Source organism: Cucurbita maxima, unplaced genomic scaffold (assembly GCF_002738345.1).
Source record: "Cucurbita maxima cultivar Rimu unplaced genomic scaffold, Cmax_1.0 Cma_Scf00033, whole genome shotgun sequence".
Lineage (NCBI taxonomy): Eukaryota > Viridiplantae > Streptophyta > Magnoliopsida > Cucurbitales > Cucurbitaceae > Cucurbita > Cucurbita maxima.
Genome location: NW_019272049.1, coordinates 1,615,132 through 1,637,725, shown reverse-complemented (window position 1 = coordinate 1,637,725; position 22,594 = coordinate 1,615,132). Strand labels below are relative to the sequence as shown.

The 22,594-nt window shown below is 38.8% G+C and overlaps 3 protein-coding genes across 4 annotated transcripts; 2 read left to right on the top strand and 1 right to left on the bottom strand.

Annotated features, from left to right (window-relative positions):
- Positions 1-330: 330 nt before the first annotated feature.
- Positions 331-4,796, bottom strand: LOC111467180 (fructokinase-like 2, chloroplastic). The gene is made up of 5 exons (XM_023111983.1): positions 4,616-4,796; positions 3,219-3,559; positions 2,480-3,120; positions 1,600-2,071; positions 331-789 (listed from the first exon to the last, which is right to left on the bottom strand). Exons 1-5 carry the CDS (start codon positions 4,657-4,659, stop codon positions 566-568), a joined length of 1,722 nt encoding a protein of 573 aa, XP_022967751.1. The 5' UTR covers positions 4,660-4,796; the 3' UTR covers positions 331-565.
- Positions 4,797-12,711: 7,915 nt separating this feature from the next.
- Positions 12,712-16,789, top strand: LOC111467224 (DNA-dependent metalloprotease WSS1-like). Of its 2 annotated transcripts, none has more exons than XM_023112054.1 (5): positions 12,712-12,799; positions 13,061-13,276; positions 13,359-13,554; positions 14,665-15,120; positions 16,442-16,789. In XM_023112054.1, exons 2-5 carry the CDS (start codon positions 13,122-13,124, stop codon positions 16,622-16,624), a joined length of 990 nt encoding a protein of 329 aa, XP_022967822.1. In that variant the 5' UTR covers positions 12,712-12,799; positions 13,061-13,121; the 3' UTR covers positions 16,625-16,789. The 2 variants fall into 2 exon arrangements, with proteins under 2 accessions (XP_022967822.1, XP_022967821.1); XM_023112053.1 differs by having other exon boundaries at positions 12,728-12,799; positions 13,110-13,276.
- A 1,442-nt stretch (positions 16,790-18,231) lies between these two features.
- LOC111467295 (40S ribosomal protein S25) lies at positions 18,232-21,356 on the top strand. The gene is made up of 4 exons (XM_023112161.1): positions 18,232-18,368; positions 18,832-18,906; positions 19,592-19,726; positions 21,014-21,356. The coding sequence occupies exons 1-4, from the start codon at positions 18,366-18,368 to the stop codon at positions 21,125-21,127; spliced, it is 327 nt and encodes a 108-aa protein (XP_022967929.1). The 5' UTR covers positions 18,232-18,365; the 3' UTR covers positions 21,128-21,356.
- Positions 21,357-22,594: the final 1,238 nt, after the last annotated feature.

Sequence of the window (22,594 nt, the reverse complement as noted above, 5' to 3'; positions counted from 1 at the left end):
GTAGAATTTTTTTAAAAAAATTTATTGGTAAAATATAAAAAAAAATTCAATAAATAAATAAAAATCTCCAAACATTAAACTTGTAATATTTTACCAAATTTGATCAAATTTAACTTCTAAACTAATTTTAAAATTTATTGCAAGTATATAAACTAAATTTAAGTAATTTAAAATATACGGGATAATTCAAACACACAAGTTATTAAAAAGCTAGATAAATCCATCTCGTAAGATTTGTGGCAATAGCATTACGACACGAAACAATCATATTGAAAGTGTGATTGGCAACTCGAGAAGAAAAATAATTCACAACGAGAAACCGACCCGAGGTTGTTTAACAAAATTGCTCTTTTGTTGAAAGAATTGGTCTACAAACACTCTTCTTCACTGGGAACAGAACATCCCAGCCTAGAGTACAAGATTGCTATTGCAATAAAGCTAAATTATAGGTAAGTCGAGTGGGAAAAGACATATTTTCTCATAGCAGCTTGATGATAAGGAAGCAGATACTCCTGTTCTATGGCATACAACAAATAATCTACATCCATCAGTGGCCACAATAAAGCTAACTTACAGTGGCAACCGTGCGGTATTCGACTTCGGTAATTGACCGTATGCCATTGTCATCGGCAGTCACTTCTTCTGTATCGTCTTCAGGAGGATAGCCACGTGTTCGGCCAAGTAACCACTGGTCGATTACGCCACAATTGATCGCATACTTTAATGAGTGCTCCAAGTATCCCTTATCAGTAACCAAATGAGGCTGAACTGATAACATTCTCATTAGAGCTGCAATGATGCACAAGCAAGGGGTTAAAAACCGATAAATATAAGATTATCCGAGATTCAGCTTGTCGTTACTATAACAGCCCAACTCCACCGCTAGCAAATATTGTCCTCTTTGGGTTTCCCCTCAAGGTTTTTAAAACGCATATGCTAGGTAGAGGTGTCCACACCCTTATAAGAAATGTTTTGTTCCCCTCTCCAATCAATGTAGGATCTCACAATCCACTCCCTTTGGAGCCCAACAGCCTTGTGATATCTCATATCGGTTGGAGAGAGAAACGAAACATTCCTTATAAGAGTGTGGAAACCTCTCCCTAGCATACGCGTTTTAAAGACGGAGGGGAAGCCCAAAGATGACAATATCTACTAGCGGGGGAGCTTGGGCTGTTACAATGGTATTAGAGCCAGATAGCAAGCAGTGTGCCAGCTAGAACGCTGGTCCTCGAAGGAGGGTGAATTGTGGAATCCCACATCAGTTAGAGAGGGGAACGAAGCATTTTTTATAAAGGTGCGGAAACCTCTCTCTAGTAAGCACGTTTTAAAACCTTGAGGGGAAGCCCAGAAAGGAAAGCCCAAAGAGGATAATATCTGCTAGAGGTGGGTTTGGGCTGTTACAATCCTCACTGGTACATCGTCTAGTGCATGACTCTAATACCATTTGTAAAATAAGAGTATAATATGAAAGTTTCCGCATAAAAAGATTACGTCATGCAAATGGTAGCAGCTCTAGTTCCCTTTGAAAATTAGGATCGTTACAGTTACTCTCATTCACTTTTAAACAAAAAAAATAAAGAAATATATAAGAATATTTACCTGCAACAATACCATCTCCTGATGCTGACATATCAGAAGTGAAAGGCGTAACTGGGGCATCCTCCATTCCAAGAATAGCACCATCATGCTCCTCTGTATAGTAGTGCACTTTAGAAGTACCATTAGTAACAAACAAGACCTTGAGATTCTCATGCCAAAGTGGCTTAATAACTTCTGGTTCATAGTGGATAAATTTTGAACTATCGTTGTTTCTGGTGTCGAATTCCTCTAATGGCTCGATCCCGCAAAGGAACTCGAGCTCTTGCTTCGTGACCTCAATAATATCTGCAAGATTCCAGACTCGTTCAATGAACTTTTTTGTTTCATCACGACAGTTCCAGAGCGGTAACGGAAGGTTCAAGTCATAAAAAATAACTCCCCCCAACTTTCTGGAGATTTTAATAGCTTTCATTGTAGTTGATCTCATACTCTGATCCAGGAGGGAATGTGTACCGAAGTAAAACATTTTAGCCTGCAAAACAGGATGTGAAAGGTAAGGTAGAACATATAAGTTTATAATCAAGCTCCAGAGACAATAAGTAATATTGATTAATTTACGAAAAAATTCGTCCTACGATATGGAGAAAGTTAGAATTTAGTCCATATGCTTTATTACTCATAAATAGTTCCCGAAGGGACTAAATTTTAACGTTCTCCAAAACCATATATTCGAACATATAAGAGGAATATATTCTACATGAACACTACCAGAATATTGACCAGAATCCTGAGATAGAATATTGCAGACTATGCTCCACAGCTACTAAATTAAAAGGTTCAATATATAATATGCACAGAGCCCACAGGTTTTTCATGGAAAAAAGGAATGGAATTCAGTTTAGTGTAATCTTTTTAATACGGTAAATTTTGTATCTTTTACCTCCTTTAACACATCTATGTTAATCTCTGACTTTGACAACGAATCCTCTGCACTAGGTTTGATGCAAGTCATTTTCAAACGACCCCGCTTGCCAATTTTCATCTGTGATGTAGCTGTTGCCCGCTTACTATCAACTCGAACTGATCGAGTCTGGACATTGTTCACATTCATATAATACAACATTGCCCGACCATAGTCATCATCCCCAAGTTTTCCCATAAAAGCAACTTTTCCACCTAAGCTTGAAAGGGCAATTGCTACACTTCCTGCAGACCCCCCAGGTGCCCGAACGAACTTTTCCGGGGTCCATATTGCATCTTTCATTCTGTCATGAATTTCATAATCGAGAAGCCTGTTTGCTGGCCTTCCTGAAGGCACAAAAGCATGTTGTGCAGCTCCAAAGCAACAAACAAGAGGAGGCCAACCGTACGTGATACTAACATCATCTCCCTCATCAGTACCGAAATCTAATTCCTCGTCACTCTCATCAACATCGTTAACAATGAGAGAGGAATTTTCTTCATCACTTACTTCAGATTCACTTAACTGAAGCTCCATACTGTTATCCTTCTTCTTTGGCTTCCTCCCTCGCCTTTTCGTCACAGGTTTATCATCGTCCACGTTAGTTGAAGTAGATGCAGCTATGAATTCAATTATCGGTTCAGCACTTACAAGATATAAAAAGGAACGAATAATCTCAATGGCACACATCGAGAGTAAAACTTCGATAAAAGCGTACCTTTGCTTCGAGACATTCTCGAGGCTGTCTTAGAATCTTCAACAGATGCATTAACAATGTTTTCCTCAACTTCAGTCTCGTTCACTGAAGATAGTAATTCATCCTTTAGGTTCGGAGCATCTTCTGAAGCTTTCTTTCTAGTTCTTTTGGTGGTGCTTCTAGGTGTTCTAGGACTCTTCTTTTTCGCAATCTCTTGGTCATTGAGTCCATCTTGTGCTAAGCTATCTGAAACTTTCCTCTTAGAAATAGCTTTAACAGCCCATTTATTGTGTAGTTTAAGATCCTGATGTTGGTTTAAGCGTAGGTATGGGTAGCAGTGAAATGACAAACTTGACTCGCATCTGCATCATTGAAGAGTATATCTGATATCAAAGCTATGTTTGGATTTACAGGGCTGTTGGAGAGGAACAACATAAGAAAGTACATACAGAGTGTTTATGTCAAAAGTGCTTGAACGAACAGCCTTTAAAAAGCACTCTAAGAATGTTGAACTCATGAACTACAGTGTTCGGGTCGATATTCAAAGTGCTTAAAAACATTTTTTTTTTGTACCTCAAACACTTCAAAGAACTTAAAAAGTCATTCTGAACACAATTTTCAAAAATGCTTGAACGAACAGCCTTTCAGAAGCACTTTAAAAATGTTGAACTCATGTACTACAATGTTCGGGTCGATATTCAAAGTGCTTAAAAACATTTTTTTCATACCTCAAAACACTTGCAAGAACTTACAAAGTCATTCCAAACACGACTTTCAAAAGTGCTTGAACGAACAGCCTTTCAAAAGCACTTTAAGAATGTTGAACTCATGTACTACAATGTTCAGGTCGATATTCGTACATCAAAACACTTAAAAGAACTTAAAAAGTCATTCCAAACACGACTTGAGCATTTTTTAAGTACTTCAGTGCTCGAGTTGACATTCAAAGTGCTTAAAAACGTTTTTTTCGTACTTCAAAACACTTCAAAGAATTTAAAAAGTCATTCCAAACAAGACTTAAGCATTTTTAACTTGGTAACTAAAACATAGTGGAAATTTGAAGCAAAAAACAACGAGTTTGAATTGGCTTAATATCAAATTTTTTTCACCGTCCCAAAAAAGTTCATATCAAACCATCTTAACCAAACAAACAACGATGATACAAAGCAAGTTCTAAGCACAAATTCAACATTCCCTCAACATTCTTACATTCTCAAATCCACAACATTCCGCAAACAAATCAAACCCAGCTAAGAATGCAATTCTAAATTTCCCCTCAATTTCTGTTCATGTCAATTAACAAACAACCAAACAAGAATCTGAGAAACGCTAAAACACATCACATTTACTTTTCCGGGAATTTGGAAATGTTTAAAGATGAACGAAATTGAAAATTCAGCACGGAGTAAACACAGAACCTGGGAATGAAAAGAAGCTGAGAAAAAGTTGAAGCCGTAAACATGACTTGAGATTTGTTCAGAACTGCAAGGTTAGTGAATTCAGCTCCCCATCGGCGCCTCTCTTAGACCTTAGCCACGAAAGAGAGAAAGAGAAGAGTGCGAGCGAGGGTTTAAGAGTTTGGTCAGTTTTGTTACTCCAGTGGATTAGCGGGAGATTGGTGAGGATGGGGTCTTCTGTAAAACGGTGCGTTTTATATTTTATCTCAAAAAATATATATATTCATAAACTTTTAAAATGTTTAACACTTTAAATTTTAAAATATTCATTAATATCTAAAAAAAAAAAAAAAAATTAAAATACTAGTATTATGTTTTTAAAAATATCCACGTAGACTATAATAATATTTTTTAATTTTTGAAAAAAAATTAAAATGTATTTTTGAAGTTGTTTTTAGTATTAATTAAAAAATTTAAAATTAAAGTATTTTTAAAACTTTTTTTAAGTTCGAAAAATTCATGAATATTTTTAAATAAAATGCAAAAATTTTAAGATATTTTTATTAATTTAATCGTAATTTAATTGATGTTACTAAACTCACTCGAGATTTAGGTGACGTAGAATTCTGATCTACCAAGGGATGGATTAGAGATGGTCTCCAAACGTCTGTATGAACCATTTCCAACCACACTTCTCTTCCGTTCTGTGACAGCCTTAATGAAGCTAACTCGTTTATGTTTTACTCATAAAGTAGCTCTCATAATAACCCATATAAACAGATTTCGGGCCTTCTAAAACTTTTTTTCGCAACGAACATCTACATTTCTTTTGATGCTTATATTTCCAAGTCTATTGTGTCATAGACTTGAATTTGAAGCACTTTCAGCGACATTAACCATATTTATACATCTAGTGGTGTATAAAATTCCAGATTTTGTCACATGTTTGCTACCACCATAGTGTCACGGTCATGCTCGTCCAGGGCGTGTTGCCCATGGCCGCATGCCTATGGCAAGCCAAACCCTTGTCATGTCTTTTCATTCTAGTGTTTTTACTTCTATAGTTCTAGGGCGTATGACGCCTCAAAAATATCATGTCTAGGCCTGCCAGACATGAAATGTCTCAAAATGTACTATAGGGGGATATGACTAGTTGTCAACTTCTCCCTACCCAAGGTTATATATGCTAAGCCGTTGTTATCTCTCTCTTGCTTGCTTATATAACGTCTCTTTCAAAAATCTCTCTTTCTAAAATCTCTCTCTACCCTCGTTTTCCAAAACCTTCTTTTAAAACCGAGGCTAGAGGCTCGATCATACGTCGCTTGGCCGTAGGCGACGCAAGTACGAATTGGCTTAGCTCACTTGTCGTTGGAAAGTGAGTGCCGCACAATCGCTAGTCCGCTGCCTTTAAGAGTGCGATTGTGTCAAGTGGTATCAGAGCCAAGTTAGCTCCGTGACATCAGTAAAGACCGAAACCATGTCGACGACAAAGTCGACACCCAAAGCACAAGCCGACCGGCTTACGCTAATAGAGGAGAAAATGTTGTTCCTCAAAGAAGTCCCTGACACCCTCCGCTTCCTGGAAGCACGGGTGACCGAATTGAGTGAGAAAGTCGTAGGAATCGACGCAATGGGCAACCGCCTGGATGGGTTGCCAATCGCAGAATTGATGTTTCGAGTGACCTCGCTCGAAGAAAGAGTTGCTCCTACGAGCAGCCCAAAACCATCTGGTAGTCCGGATAGCTCTGTCGCGCCCAAGGAGGGACGTGGCGAAGAGTTCGACGTGCTACAAAATACAATGATGAGCTTGTTCAATGGACTAGCTGATGAGTTCAGAACAACAATCGATGACATCCAAGAAAGGATGGCCTCCATGGGCACTCGAATTGAAGTGACCATGAAAGCCGTGGAGAACGTCACGGCTGGACAAACAAATACAGGGTCCAACAAACTAAGATTCCCAGAACCTAGAGCCTTTAAAGGGAATCGGGACGCCAAAGAGTTAGAAAACTTCATCTTTGATGTCGAACAGTACTTCAAAGCCACAACGGCTTGTACTGACGACAAGAAGGTGACCGTAGCTTCGATGTATCTCACAGACGACGCCAAACTGTGGTGGCGTACGAAGGTGCAAGACATCGAGGATGGATTGTGCACCATTGACTCGTGGGAGGACCTTAAGAAAGAGTTGAGGGACCAGTTCCTCCCCGAAAACGCAGGACATTTAGCAATGGAAAAGCTAGTAGCCCTGAAACACACTAGAAGCATACGAGATTATGTCAGACAGTTCTCAACCCTGATGCTCGATATCAGGGGCACATCAGAGAAGGACAAGGTGTTCTTCTTTATAAATGGGTTGCAACCGTGGGCCAAGACAAAGCTACACGAGAACAAGGTCCAAACCCTAGCCGCCGCAATGGCCTGTGCCGAGAGACTCCTAGACTATGGGAACGAAGCGGGATCCCAAAGGAGAATAACACCAGCCCCAAACACTGGTGGCAAGCCATACAAACCACCAAGTCATCGAAATGGAAGCCCCAACAGGCCGAACGGAGGTAACGACAGACCAAGCGGATGGACGGATAGACCTCCACAGAATAACCAAGCAGGGACATCTCGAGGACCTTACCATCAAAGGAACCACCCGACGACGCCGTTACAATGCATGCTCTGTAAAGGTCCCCACAAGGTATCTTACTGTCCTCATCGGGCCTCTCTCACTGCGCTCCAAGTGTCCATTCAAGAGAGCAATGACGCAAAGGTTGAGACTATGCTTGACAAGAAGGAAGATCAAGACAATCCCCGAATGGGCGCACTTAAATTCTTGTCAGCTCTTCAACGGAAGGTCGAACCGAAGGAGATAGTAGAGAAAGGACTCATGTTCGTAAATGCGACAATAAATTTCCAACCGAATAGGAGCACTCTGATAGATTCAGGAGCGACCCACAACTTTATCGCTGATCAAGAAGCCCGAAGATTAGGACTCACTATAGGAAGGGACCCGGGAAAAATGAAAGTTGTCAACTCTGAGGCCTTGCCTATTGTGGGAGTTTCCAAAAGAGTCCCCTTTAAAATAGGGGATTGGACAGGAGAGCTAGATCTTGTCGTAGTTCGCATGGACGACTTTGACGTGGTACTTGGGATGGAGTTCCTCCTAGAACACAAAGTTATCCCAATGCCGCTGGCAAAGTGCTTAGTGATCACTGACCGCAACCCCACAGTAATACCTGCAAGCATCAAGCAACCAGGTAATCTTCGAATGATCTCGGCCATACAATTGAAAAAGGGACTCGCACGAGAGGAACCTACATTTATGGCCATACCATTGATGGAAGTAACAACCACCGAAGAAACTGTCCCAAATGAAATCAATGAGGTACTAAACGACTATGCTGACATAATGCCAGAGAGCTTACCCCAAACATTACCACCTCGTCGAGGCATTGATCACGAAATCGAACTCATCCCCGGAGTTAAACCGCCAGCGAAGAACGCATACCGGATGGCTCCGCCCGAGCTAGCCGAATTAAGGAAACAACTGGATGAGTTGCTGAAGGCGGGATTCATCCGCCCGGCAAAGGCACCCTATGGAGCCCCCGTACTGTTCCAGAAGAAGAAGGATGGGACGTTGCGTCTGTGTATAGACTATAGAGCCTTAAACAAGGTGACGGTACGCAACAAATATCCACTGCCGATAATATCCGACTTGTTCGACCAACTTCACGGGGCCAAGTACTTCACGAAGTTGGACTTACGATCAGGGTATTACCAAGTACGTATTGCCGAAGGGGACGAGCCCAAGACGACGTGCGTAACAAGATATGGGGCCTTCGAATTCCTAGTAATGCCCTTTGGCTTGACAAACGCTCCAGCTACTTTCTGCACGTTGATGAACCAAGTTTTCTACGAATACTTGGATCAGTTTGTCATAGTATACCTCGACGACATAGTGGTTTACAGCACAACCCTAGAGGAACACAAAGTGCACTTGAAGCTGGTGTTCGACAAGCTGCGACAAAACCAACTGTATGTCAAGAAAGAGAAATGTGCATTCGCACAAACATGCATCAACTTCCTTGGACATGTCGTCAGATGTGGACAGATTAGTATGGATAGCGATAAGATAAAAGCTATCCAAGAATGGAAGGTTCCTACTTCCGTATCCGATTTGCGGTCCTTCTTAGGATTAGCCAACTACTATAGGCGGTTCGTCGAAGGGTTTTCACGACGAGCCGCCCCATTGACAGAGCTGTTGAAGAAAGACCACACTTGGTCGTGGTCAGATGATTGTCAAATGGCCTTTGAAGATCTGAAAACAACCATGACGAGGGGTCCTGTCCTCGGATTGGTAGATGTTACAAAGCCATTTGAAATAGAAACAGACGCTTCCGACTTTGCCCTAGGTGGGGTCCTTATTCAAGAAGGCCACCCCATCGCTTTCGAAAGTCGAAAACTCAATGACGCCGAACGTAGATACACTGTCTCCGAAAAAGAAATGCTGGCAGTAGTCCATTGCCTTCGAGTCTGGAGACAATATCTCTTGGGATCACAGTTCGTAGTGAAGACGGATAACAGCGCCATTTGCCACTTCTTTGATCAACCAAAATTGACGGCAAAACAAGCCCGGTGGCAGGAGTCGTTGGCTGAATTCGACTTCAAGTTCGAACACAAAGCAGGGAAGAGTAATCAAGCAGCCGATGCACTGAGTCGGAAGGGCGAACATGCGGCCCTGTGCATGTTAGCCCATATTCACTCAAGTAAGATCGATGGATCGATGCGCGACATCATCAAGGAACATTTACATAAAGACCCATCGGCCAAAGCCGTCGTCGAACTAGCTAAAGCTGGGAAAACACGACAGTTTTGGGTTGAGGGAGACCTTCTGATGACAAAAGGAAACAGGTTGTATGTCCCAAGAACGGGAGAACTGAGGAAGAAGCTCATTCAGGAATGTCATGATACCTTATGGGCCGGACACCCCGGGTGGCAAAGAACATACGCTCTAATAAAGAAAGGGTACTTCTGGCCAAACATGCGAGACGACATCATGCAATACACCAAGACGTGCCTCATCTGTCAACAGGACAAAGTCGAGAAAGCCAAAGTCTCAGGACTCTTGGAACCTCTACCTGTGCCGACACGACCCTGGGAAAGTGTATCTCTGGACTTCATAACACACCTCCCAAAAGTCGGGGACTATGATGCTATCTTGGTGATCGTAGACCGATTCTCAAAATATGCAACGTTCATCCCCACTCCCAAATTATGCTCGGCCGAACTCACAGCTCAACTATTTTTCAAACACATTGTAAAGTTATGGGGTATTCCGTCGAGCATCATCAGTGATCGGGATGGCAGATTCATTGGGACATTCTGGACCGAGTTATTCGCCTTCTTGGGAACAACCTTAAACATCTCCTCGAGTTACCACCCTCAAACCGATGGTCAGACAGAACGGTTCAATTGCTTGCTCGAAGAATACTTACGTCACTTCGTCGACGCTCGCCAGAAGAACTGGATACAACTGTTAGATGTCGCCCAATTTTGCTTCAATTGTCAAACCAGCTCGTCTACGGGAAAGAGTCCCTTTGAAATTGTAAGTGGAAGACAACCGGCCTTACCCCACATTATCGATCATCCTTATGCAGGGAAAAACCCTCAAGCTCACAACTTCACAAGAGAATGGAAGCAGACAACAGATATAGCCCGGGCATATTTAGAAAAGGCTTCCAAGCATATGAAAAAGTGGGCAGACAAGAAGCGTCGCCCCCTTCAATTCCGAGCAGGAGATCAAGTCCTCATCAAGCTGAAACCAGAACAGATCAGATTTCGCAACCGAAAGGACCAGAGACTAGTTCGCAAGTATGAAGGCCCGGTTGAAGTCCTTAAAAAGATCGGGACTACCTCCTACCGAGTTGCACTCCCCACATGGATGAAAATCCACCCAGTAATTCATGTGAGCAACTTGAAGCCATACCACCCTGACCCAGAAGACGACCAACGAAATGCAACCACAAGACCGAGCATCGATCTGAGGCAAAAAGAAACAAAAGAAGTAGAGGAGATCCTCGCCGACAGGGTTAGGAAGATAGGACGACCTGTACGGACGATTCGTGAATTCCTTGTCAAATGGAAGAATCTCCCTACAGAGGAAACCAGCTGGGAACGCGCCGAAGACCTGAAATCTGCAGCCACCCACATCGCCAGGTTTGAAAGTAGTCGGTTGACGGGGTCGTCAACCAATTAAGTGGGGGAGGATGTCACGGTCATGCTCGTCCAGGGCGTGTTGCCCATGGCCGCATGCCTATGGCAAGCCAAACCCTTGTCATGTCTTTTCATTCTAGTGTTTTTACTTCTATAGTTCTAGGGCGTATGACGCCTCAAAAATATCATGTCTAGGCCTGCCAGACATGAAATGTCTCAAAATGTACTATAGGGGGATATGACTAGTTGTCAACTTCTCCCTACCCAAGGTTATATATGCTAAGCCGTTGTTATCTCTCTCTTGCTTGCTTATATAACGTCTCTTTCAAAAATCTCTCTTTCTAAAATCTCTCTCTACCCTCGTTTTCCAAAACCTTCTTTTAAAACCGAGGCTAGAGGCTCGATCATACGTCGCTTGGCCGTAGGCGACGCAAGTACGAATTGGCTTAGCTCACTTGTCGTTGGAAAGTGAGTGCCGCACAATCGCTAGTCCGCTGCCTTTAAGAGTGCGATTGTGTCACATAGCACCCTTCATAAATCTTCAATGCATAACTTGTGCTATCCAACTAACTTAAAAGCACTCGAGAAGTCACTTTTCTTGATAGTTTGTTTTTATCATCGAAAGAAGTTCTCATTCTCAACACTATGCATTCTATTAGGAACGACGATTTTTCCCATCGTTAACTTAAAGGCATTAGGAAAAGTGGCTTTTCCCGACTGTTTTGTGTTAACGTCAAAAAAATTCATTTAAAATCTGTAATTTTCATTCTCTCTATTCCTCCCTCTCTCGAAAAGTCATTTCTGTTGGATGATGAAAGTCCCACATCGGTTAATTTAGGGTTCGTACCTGTTGATCCTGTCAATAGTCGTATGCTTGTCTCAAAGATTAAGTCATGCATGTGTAAGTATGAACTAATTTAGACTATGAAACTGCGAATGACTCATTAAATCAGTTATAGTTTGTTTGATGGTATTTGCTACTCGGATAACCGTAGTAATTCTAGAGCTAATACGTGCAACAAACTCCGACTTCTGAAAGGGATGCATTTATTAGATAAAAAGTCGACGCGGGCTCTGCCCGTTGCTCTGATACCATGTTAGACGAACACGACTCTCCACAATGGTATGATATTGATAAATTCTCAAATGTCAAACAAAGGACTCCAAAAGAAAAGGAGTCGAGCCTCCTCGAAGACATACAAAAAAATGACTATGACTCCAAAAGAAAAAGGAGTCGAAACTCAATTAAGGGCCAACCGCACTTCCCTTTTCTTAAATTAGCCAATGTGAGACTCACCTCCAATAATCCTCAACAACCTTTTGACAACCTTTGACAACCTTAAAAAAGCCTAGGGAAGTGCAGTTGAAACATCTTTTGATAATTTTGACAACTTTTTCTTCACATCTTCATTGAAGTATATTGTATGATTGATGTCTTTTGGTTCATATCATAAAACCTCGTCTTAATTGACGTATTTTAAAACTGTGAGGTTGACGGTGATGTGTAACGGGCCAAAACGAACAATATTTGCTAATGATTGACTTGAGCTTAAATGGTATCAAAACAAACACCAAACAGTGTATCGGCGAGAACGTTAGCTCCCAAGGGAAGTGGACGGTGAGATCCTACCTTGATTGGAGGGAAACAAAACATTAAAGTGTGGAAACCTCTCTCTATTAAGCAGTGTTTTAAAACTATGAGATTGATGGCTAAAACAGTAAATTTTCGGTTATATTCATTTCTAACCAACTTTTTAATAGATAATTTTAATTTTTTTAATATGATTTCTATTAAAAAATGTAAAATATGGCGATATATTTAATAATATTTTATAAATTGAAATTATAATTTTTTCTAACACCTAAAAAAAATTAATAGTTTTCCTATTTTTAGTTTAAACGTGATTCTTCGTCTTCGTCAATGTTAAATTATCTTCTTTTTCTATGCATTTTTCAACGCCCAATTGCAGTGGATTTCAATCATCTTTCTTCGACGACAAGGTGACTCTCTCTCAAAACTGTTGGACATTTGAAATTTTAGATTCGAGATTAGTCACTTAGTCCTCCCATTCATGATCGTTCAAATTGAATTGCTTCTCATCATCTCTGGAACTTTCTTGATTTCGAGTTTAATTCTTTTGTGTCCGATTAGAGCTGTGAATATTTTAAACTTGATAATTCGTAATCGAATTAGAGCTGGGTTTTTTGTTTTTTGTGTTTAGATTCAGTGCGATTTATCCTCTGGTTTCCCTAAAATTGCAGGATAACAGTGTACCTAGCTGCTTGAACTTGCTGTTTCATTGCTTTGCAGCTCTTATCGCTTATGGATCTTAACGATCTCAACAAGGTTTGGGAAATTAAACCTTTGAAGAAGATTGGGGAAGATGATGCTCGGAAAGTGCTTGAAAAAATAGCTAAACAGGTGCAACCTATCATGCGCAAACGCAGATGGAAAGTGGAAACTCTTTCTGAGTTCTAGTACTCACTTGATTCTCTTATAATATGCAATTAATTGAGATTTTAGTTCTTCGTGTTTTATAATATTGAATTTGGATTGCAGTCCTGACAATCCGGGACTCATGGGAGTGAACATAGGAGGAGGTCAGGAGATAAAACTTAGAATTCGGAGGCCTAATAGTGAGTGGGATTTCTTCCCTTATGAGCAGATTCTTGACACAATGCTCCATGAGCTTTGCCATATTGTACATGGTCCCCATAATGCTGATTTCTACAACCTTTTAGATGAACTCAGAAAGGTGATTTTTTCTTTTTCTGCCTGCAGTTTGTTGAAAGCTATTAAGTTTTTGCTTGCTTGGTTGGTAAATGGCCCAAATGGTATGAATTGTTTCAAATAGTTTCTTCAATTGGAATAGCTATACCACATTTAGCATTTTAGTTCAAAATGGCAGGAAAGAACTTTTCTCATATGAACGGATTAAGGGTGAGTTGGAAATGGCTCTTGGGAGGGTGAAGAGCGTTTTTCTCTTTCTAAAAGTGCTTATGGAAGAAGCGTTTTCACTCAAAAGTCTCTTTTCGAGTCATTCCAAATTCATTTTACAGTTGGTAGTTTGATTCTCTTGTGGTTGGCTTCCGTTAAATTTGACATACGTATATGTCTTAACTCGTAAGAAATGCCTGAAAGAGAAAAAAAAAAAAAATAGCATGCATAAATATTCAAGAAAAACACAAGGAAATTACATTTTTGCAAGAGGAACCACAAATCCTAATCATTCTATTAGTGTTTGTGGGAGATCCTACATCGGTTGTAGAGGGAAACGAAACATTTTTTATAAGGGTGTGGAAACCTCTCTTTAATAGACGCGTTTTAAAACCATGAGGCTGACGGCGATACGTAACGAGCCAAAGCGGACAATATCTACTAGCGGTGGGATTAGACTGTTACAAATGGTTTCAAAGCCAGGTTTTGGGCGGTGTTCCAACGAGAACGTTGGGCCTTCAAGAAGGGTGGATTGTGAGATCCCATATCAGTTGGAGAGGAGAACGAAACATTCATTATAAGGGTATGAAAATTTCTCCCGAGTAGATGCGTTTTAAAACCGTGAGGTTGACAGTGATACGTAACTGGCCGAAACAGACAATATCTACTAGCGGTAGGCTTGAACTGTTATGATTCAAGGTGGAGCGTGTGTGTCAGTTAATTACATTGTTCACCTTGCAACTTGAACCATGGCTATAAATGCATATTACAAGGCTCTGTTACTTTATCAATGCTAAACTATGACAAGCTTTAAGAATTGACTTAAGTATGGGCCATTATTTGGTCATTTGGATTGCTTATTCAATTTGCTCTGCCTTTTGGCACTCTGATATATGCTAATCACCTTCCATTCTTTTTGTTTCTTCAGGAATGTGAAGAACTTATGTGTAAAGGTATCACGGGCACCGGGCAGGGATTCGATGTACGTGGGAGACGTTTAGGTGGGATCTCTCACCAATTACCTCTATCATCCCTCCGGCAAACTACCTTAACTGCTGCTGAAAATCGAGCTCGAGGTGCTCCATCAGGACCTAAGCGCCTAGGTGGTGACAGCAAAATGAAGGCAGTGCTTAGTCCTGTACAAGCAGCTGCCATGGCAGCAGAAAGAAGATTAAAAGATGATTTGTGGTGTGGTTCCAAGTCTTTGGAGAACAATTCAGATAGAGCCAAAAATATGAGTTCCTCCACTGGACCCTCCAGAACTTCAAATGTTTTCACTCCTCTTACATCCCAAATTCCATCAGCTGCTTCCTTTCCTACTCCTCAGGAAGCCATGTCTGATCTGGAAAATTGGCAGTGCAGTGCATGTACCCTTCTAAACCAGGTAAGTTTCTCTAGCTTCCTTTTCCCCGTACTTTATTGGTTAAATTATAAGTTCGATCCATGAGTATTTTAGAATAAGCCTCGTTATTACTTATCTAGGTTCTTGAACTTCTAAAATTATGTCTATTTGGTTAGTATGAAGTTTTTAATTGATCAATGAACTTTTAATTTTGTATCTAATAAACTTTGATAATTTAATGCTCACATGACATAGTGAATGGTATGGATTATGTGGTGGGTTTCTGTAAGATCTCACATCGGTTGAAGAAGAGAACGAAACATTCTTTCTAAGGAGTTGAAACCTCTCTCTAGTCGACGCGTTTCAAAAACCTTAAGAGGAAGCTCGAAAGGAAAATCCTAAAGAAGATTATATCTGTTAGGGCTGTTCCAGTTTATTTCAGGTAGGTTTAGGCATTTGATGACATGCATTGATATACATGAGAGTTAATGAAATAGACTTGTTAAATTCAAAATTATTAAGAAATCGTGAGGTCCTTCAGAATCTTGTTTAAATCAACAACCTTTTTGTTTAGGAAACAGAAGAAGTTCTTATCTGGGTATAATTACAAAAAACACCTCCATTGAAAAACAAGGGTAGATGAGCTATAATCACAGAACGGAGAAGACAATTTACAAGAACTAGTAAAAAGAGATGTTGATTAAATAAAGCGATTGGTCCTGTTGTTTGTCAGAGAGTATGCATGCATTGCGTTCCAACAAGAACCAAAAATAAGTCTGAACATGATTTAGCCATAGAGTTCTCTTTTCCTTTCAAGAGGATACCCCATGGGAGTAGGGGAAAGAAGTGTAAAATTATCGAAAATGTAGCATGAAAAATTCACCCAAGTCAACCACTAGCAGATATTTTCCGCTTTGGCCCATTACGTATCACCGTTAGTTTTACGGTTTTAAAACACATCTACAAGGGAGAGGTTTTCATAGCCTTATAAAGAATGTTTCGTTCTCCTCTCCAACCAATGTGGGATCTTACACAATTACTGGAGATGCGTATTTGTGATTCTTATGCTCTCAAACGTAGGGGCAGCAAGTAGGGGAGATAAATAGATGGTCAAGGGAATCTCGTGTAGCATGTCTAACGTTTTGATGCAAGAGTGGCTAAGTTTTCAAATAAAAGATTTAATCCTTTTTGATACCGTTGATAAAACTGGTATTAGTATAAGCAAGTTCAGAGATCTATTAGAAATTTCATAAAAGTAATGGACTAAGTAAACACAACTTTAAAAGTTCGAAGCTATATGGATTAACTAACAGGACTTGCGTTGATTTATATCTCGTTTTGTCTTTGTAAACTTGAATTGCAGCCATTGGCTCTTATTTGTGAAGCTTGTGGGAACCGTAAGAACAAAATGAACACAAAGACTTGGGCTTGCAAGTTCTGTACTCTCAGCAACAGTACTGATGCAGATAGATGCTTAGCTTGTGGGGAATGGAGATATTCATATGGCCCTCCCCTCGCCACGCAAGGTCCTTATATTGGCACTTGACAATTTATCTACCTTTTCATACATTGATTTCTACAGGCATACATAATTTAATATTGTATCATACACCAGGTGATGTATTTATTTGAAAAGGTCAGAACCCAAATAGAATTTATCGATAAAGCATTCTACAGAAATGGTATGAAATAAAGCTTACTTATGGACCTACACTTTGGGGCTGCCCTTTTGAATGTCTTACTATATACGTGTTAGACGAACACGACTCTCTACAATGATATGATATTGTCCACTTTGAGCATAAGTTCTCATGGCTTTGTTTTGGGCTTCCCCAAAAGGTCTCGTACTAATGGAGATAGTATTCCTCACTTGTAAACCCATGATCATTCCCTAAATTAGCCAATGTGAGACTCACCTCCAATAATCCTCAACAACACGCCCATACTACTTTTGTGTTTGTAATTAGTTTTTATTTTGTTTGTTTTTTTAGTTCAACTTTGAGCCTGAGTGAGGTAGGAGATTCGAACCTATTGCTTTCACTAGTTGAACTATATTCAAGTTAATTATTAATTCTTTGTTAAAATGTTTTTAGTTCAACTTGCGGGTGAGAGTTTTGAGCGTTCTTGATTGAAGTTATATGTTTTAATCAGTTGAGCTGTAACAACTTTGTTTTTCTACTAAAATAGATCTGCTATGTACAAGGGTGTCTTGTCTTGTCTTTACTTGAAATGTAAGAATAACACGTGACTTTAAAGTATTTTAAGAAATACTCATTAACTAACCCATTGTTGGAATCAGGTAATGCAAACACACATATATATGATGTGACTTATCTTTTAAAACAACATAGCATGACCTTGGATTTTTCCATAGTTCGGACAGCGTTGGATGTGTGGTACTTTCCCACACCATGGCCCACGCACGCACACATGGACCCACCAGGTGAGCTCATATACATACCCTCTAAGCCTAGCTTCATTGGGCTAAACACGTTGACGCATTGTTGTACACCACGGAAGGGAAAGATTGCATGATATTATGACGAATATTAATATCGAAGGTATGTCTCCGTACTAACATAACATAACTAGAAAGTATCTTGATGCACATAATATACATAAATGCATGAGATTCCCATAGCTTTAAATCATAACATATAATAAGAATCATTTCGTTCTTCCTTTCGTTCATGTCATAGTACACGTATGAGTCATGTATGCAAATAATCATGGCTTTCATCTTGCATCATCAGCATAATCATGTACTATCCAAATAATAATTTACAACATGAATCAAACATCAATTAATAGTTTATATTGAAAAAAATTATTTATAATTTAGATATAAATTAATTTTATATTTTGTTTACTATGAAATGATTTTATTAACCAATAATAATTAATAATAAGATGGTTTAACTCAAACTTTTAATAACACTAATCAATCTAACACCAATTAATAGTTTATATCGAAAAATAAAAATGTATAAAATAAAAGGTTTTATTTTTTTAAATTATTATTTTTTATTTCTTTTAAATAAAAAACTTAGTGTAAATTAGGAAGGTAAAAATCTAAAAAATGAGTGAAAAGTTATGGGTGAAAATTGTTTATTATTATTATTATTATTATTTAAAAAAAAAAAAATAATTAACCCTTTGGAAACCCTAGACTTTTTAAAGTACCTGTATTTTCCTCTGGTTTGAGCTCTCCAGCTAGAGTTCTTCGCCTCTGTAATCAACGTTCTGCGTAGTCTTCCAACCAGATTCTCAGCGGCTGACCCCTCAACATGGTATGTTATTGCTTCAAAATCCTACAAATTATCTTCTTTTGCCTTGTATTACTTCATTTTTCTTACGGAATCGAGTAAGGCTGGTGTAGAATCATCTTGCGATGTGCTGCAATTTTTCTACATTGTCATTCTGTAGTTTAAGCTATGCTAGATCACTGGGTATTTGTCTGGTTTTGTGAAAATTTGCGACGTAAGTCATTGTCGGAGTTCGTCGTTCTATTGTATTGTTATTTACTGGAAAACAAAGCAGAATAGACACATTAGGTTTGCGATATGATTGTTGTGTGTTTGTGTAATGATTTAAGACGATTTATCTGTTTCAATTTTCTATTCATAAGGTCCAATGGTAAAATTACAAGTAATGTTTTTACTTAGTGTGGAACAGTTGGGAAGTTCTAAGTGTTTATCTGATTTATGAACACAAGTGATGTAAATTTTCTCCTACTTGGTATCCATCTGGCAGGCACCGAAGAAGGATAAGGCTCCTCCTCCGTCCTCCAAGCCTGCTAAATCTGGCGGAGGAAAGCAGAAGAAGAAGGTAATTTGTTTTGTGAGGACTGCTTTGTTTTTAATGTTTAGGCCCGTTGATAACCATTTAATTTTTGGTTTTTGAAAATTAAGCTCATAAACTCTACTTCCACCCATAAAACAATTTGTTTTTAAATATGTTTTTCAAAATCTAAGCCAAAATTTGCAAAGCTAAAAAACTTAAGGGCCTGTTTGATAACACCATTGTATAAACATTTTAGAGATGTTTTCAAAATCTAAGTCAAGTTTTGAAAGCTGAAGAAGTAGTTCTTATAAACTTGTTTTTGTTTTGGAATTTAGTTATGAATTCAAAATGTTTCTCATGAATGATGATGAAAACCTTTGAAATAAATTATAAGAAAATTAGCCCATTTTTCAAAAACTAAAAATAAAAAATCAAAATGGTTATCAAACTAGATCATCGTATTTTAAAAGCTTGTTTTCTTTTCTTGGAATTTGACATTCGAGTGTTTCTTCAAGAAGTGTGAAATCAAAGTAAAGAAATGGTAAGGAAATAAACACAATTTTTTAAACCGTTATCAAATGAGACCATAGTCATTAGGGCTAGTGAGTATTCAGGTACATCTTTCTTTCAGGCCTGTTACTGGTTAGGATGTTTTTTTTTTTTTTTTTTTTTTTTTGCAAATCTTACTTTTGGTTCTGTTATTTTATTTCTTGTGATGTTTATTGCACAGAAATGGAGCAAGGGAAAGCAAAAGGAGAAGGTGAACAACATGGTATTGTTTGATCAGGGAAGCTATGACAAGCTTCTTTCAGAAGTTCCAAAATACAAGCTTATTACTCCTTCCATCCTTTCAGACAGATTAAGGGTATGGCTTGCTCAATCCCATTTAGCTTGTATCTTCACATGTTGTAAATGCATGTCTTTTGATTGTTGAATATGGACCATGCATCTTAATGTTAGTTTGAAATTTGTGTCCCCTACAATACTTCTCTCTTCAATTAGTTTTTTTAATAAGACCTGTGAGATCTCATATCGATTGGGGAGGAGAACGAAACATTCTTTATAAGGGTGTTGAAACCTCTCCCTAGCAGACGTGTTTCAAAAACCTTGAGGGGAAACCCAAAGAGGACAATATCTGTTAGTGGTGGGCTTGGTCCGTTACAAATGGTATCAAAGTCAGACATTGGGTGATGTGCCAGCAAGGAAGCTGTTCCTCGAAGGGGGTGGACACTAGGCGATGTGCTTGCAAGGACGCTGGGCCCCGAAGGAGGGGGACTCTGAGATCCCACATTGATTGGGGAGGAAAACGAAACATTCTTTATAAGGATGTGGAAATCTCTCCCTAGTAGACACGTTTTAAAAACTTTGAGGAGAAGCCTAAAAAGGAAAGCCCAAAGAGGAAAATATCTGCTAGTTGTTAGCTTCTGCGGTTACAAAACCAATCCCCACTATCCACTAAAAACGGAATGGAAAAGAAGTTGGGGGCAGATGATCATACATTGAGCTTTTTTTTTTTTGGTCTGCTTTTATGAATTCCAATGTATGATTATCACATCCAAGTCAAAGACTTCTTGTACTATAATGTTATAGATCAACCTTTATTTGTTAAATCTTCATTTAAGTAAGCATGTAATCGTGTTTCTATCCGTTTCTAAAAACATAATCGGACTCATTCGAGCGATGATTGAAATTATAGTTGCATTGTATTACACTTTCATAATTTCTGTCTTCTGTTTTCTCATACCATATTCCAAATGTGTCATTTATTTGAGATGTTGCACTAGTCCCATGTTTAAACTACATATCCATATGGGTAACACAATTACAAAGTGATCTCTGTTGGTTTGATTTCATGACAGCAAGGTGTTGTATTGTGTACGTTATTAATCCATGTGTATAAGAAATTATTCTTAAACCATAAGAGTTGGGTATCTTTTGTAACTATCCCTTGATGTGAAGTATCTGATATCTCTAGTCAATATAAAGTGCCAAATGTCCTCCATATGACCCGTTTTTTAGACGTATTCGTTTGGTTAGCATGTCATTCATGTAATCAAACCGAACTGTAGCTGGTTCTACTTGGATGGATCGTTGTCGAGATGGTAAATTGCTAAAAAAATTTCTCTGTTCGTTGTTCATTACTGTTCATCAGATCAATGGATCGTTGGCTCGTCGGGCAATAAAGGATTTAATGGCGAGAGGCTCTATTAGGCTCGTATCTGCTCATGCTAGCCAGCTAATATACACTAGAGCCACAAACACATGATCAAAGCGTTGGCGTTGGAAAGAGGAACATCTTGTTATTTTTGTGAGCTTCCTATCAAGAACTCTCTATGCTTTTGTATCTTCTGCATTCATGGAACGCATGCTGCTGTGAAAACTTCTTGAATTATTTGCACTGCTTACTTTCTTATCTATGGATTAACATTTCCTCCTGTCCTGAGTTTCTCTGAAACTAGACAGACATCCTATCGTGATCCTTCATTGATTGGTTATTCCTCCCCGTTCTTTCTCTTTTTTCAAATGCGGTATTGTTTAGTTTACAAGATTTAATGACTTTGATTTTGTATTAATACAATACCTATCTTTACTTCACCGGCATCACATTCTATTTAGGTAAGACAAGTAATCTAGTTCGGGATATTTTTCAATATAAAGTGACATTTTTCTTACCAAGTTCATTCAAGGGTGAAGGAATTGTACTAAAATCCTTAATGAACCTATCTTAAAAACTTGAAAGACCGTAAAAAATTCTTACCTCACTTACATTTTTAGGTGTAGGCCATTCTTTTATAGCCTTTACTTTCTCCTCATCTATATTTACATCCAAACATTTGTTCTCGAACTTGTCGACACATTGCGGACATGCATAACATTATCATCTAAGGATTTACAACACATTGCATACATGCAAAACACTATCATCTAAGGATTTAGATTAAACAAGGGTGTCATTAAAATAAACAACCACAAACTTACCTTAAGTACTCTCTTAAGACATGGTTTATTAATCTCATGAATGTGTTCGGTGCATTAGTTAATCCAAAAATGTTTTAAAAGTTGTTTTTCTTTCATTCCCAATATGTATGTGTTAGATTTTAAATCAGCCTGAGTAAAAACACTACATCTCTATGCAACTCATTATGCATATCATCTAATCTAGGATTTAGATGCCTATACTTTATATTATCTTGTTTATAGCCCTAAAATCAACACACACGCCAAGAACCATCTTTCTTAGGCACAAGAATAATTGATACTGGACAAGGACTCAAACTTTCACGTACACACCCTTAACAAGGAGTTCACACACTTGCCTTTGTATCTCTTTGGCCTCCTATGAGTTCGTCCTATATGTTGGTCAGTTTGGAACGGGCATACCTAGAATGAAGTCAATCTTATGTTCAATCCCTCTAAGTGGTGGCAAACAACTAGGCATCTCCTCAAAAACTAAATCTTCATACTCTTGCAAAAGCACAACAAAATCACTAGGTAAAAAAAGGTTAAGCATGTTAGTAAAGTAACAAGACCCCTAGCACATAAGTACAATAATGATCTGGTGAAAGAGCAAAACATTCATAGTAACAAGACCCCTAGCACATAAGTACAATAATGATCCGGTGAAAGAGCAAAACATTCATAGCCTCACTTGATCTAACATACAAGCTTAATGATTTTGCTTTTTTTTTTTTTTTTTTTTTTTTTTTTTTTTTTTTTTTTTTTTTTTTTTTTT

Bases quoted from the DNA above. Each gene is read 5' to 3' on its own strand.
- LOC111467180 (XM_023111983.1), bottom strand. From the start codon at position 4,659: ATGTTTACGGCTTCAACTTTTTCTCAGCTTCTTTTCATTCCCAG. The intron at 3,121-3,218 runs GTACGCTTTTAT...TTGAATTCATAG, and splicing joins GAGAATGTCTCGAAGCAAAG to CTGCATCTACTTCAACTAAC. The intron at 2,072-2,479 runs GTAAAAGATACA...CCTGTTTTGCAG, and splicing joins ACATAGATGTGTTAAAGGAG to GCTAAAATGTTTTACTTCGG.
- LOC111467224 (XM_023112053.1), top strand. From the start codon at position 12,743: ATGCATTTTTCAACGCCCAATTGCAGTGGATTTCAATCATCTTTCTTC. The intron at 12,800-13,109 runs GTGACTCTCTCT...ATTGCTTTGCAG, and splicing joins CATCTTTCTTCGACGACAAG to CTCTTATCGCTTATGGATCT. The intron at 13,277-13,358 runs GTACTCACTTGA...TTTGGATTGCAG, and splicing joins GAAACTCTTTCTGAGTTCTA to TCCTGACAATCCGGGACTCA.
- LOC111467295 (XM_023112161.1), top strand. The intron at 18,907-19,591 runs GTAATTTGTTTT...TTTATTGCACAG, and splicing joins GAGGAAAGCAGAAGAAGAAG to AAATGGAGCAAGGGAAAGCA. The intron at 19,727-21,013 runs GTATGGCTTGCT...ACTGTTCATCAG, and splicing joins TCCTTTCAGACAGATTAAGG to ATCAATGGATCGTTGGCTCG.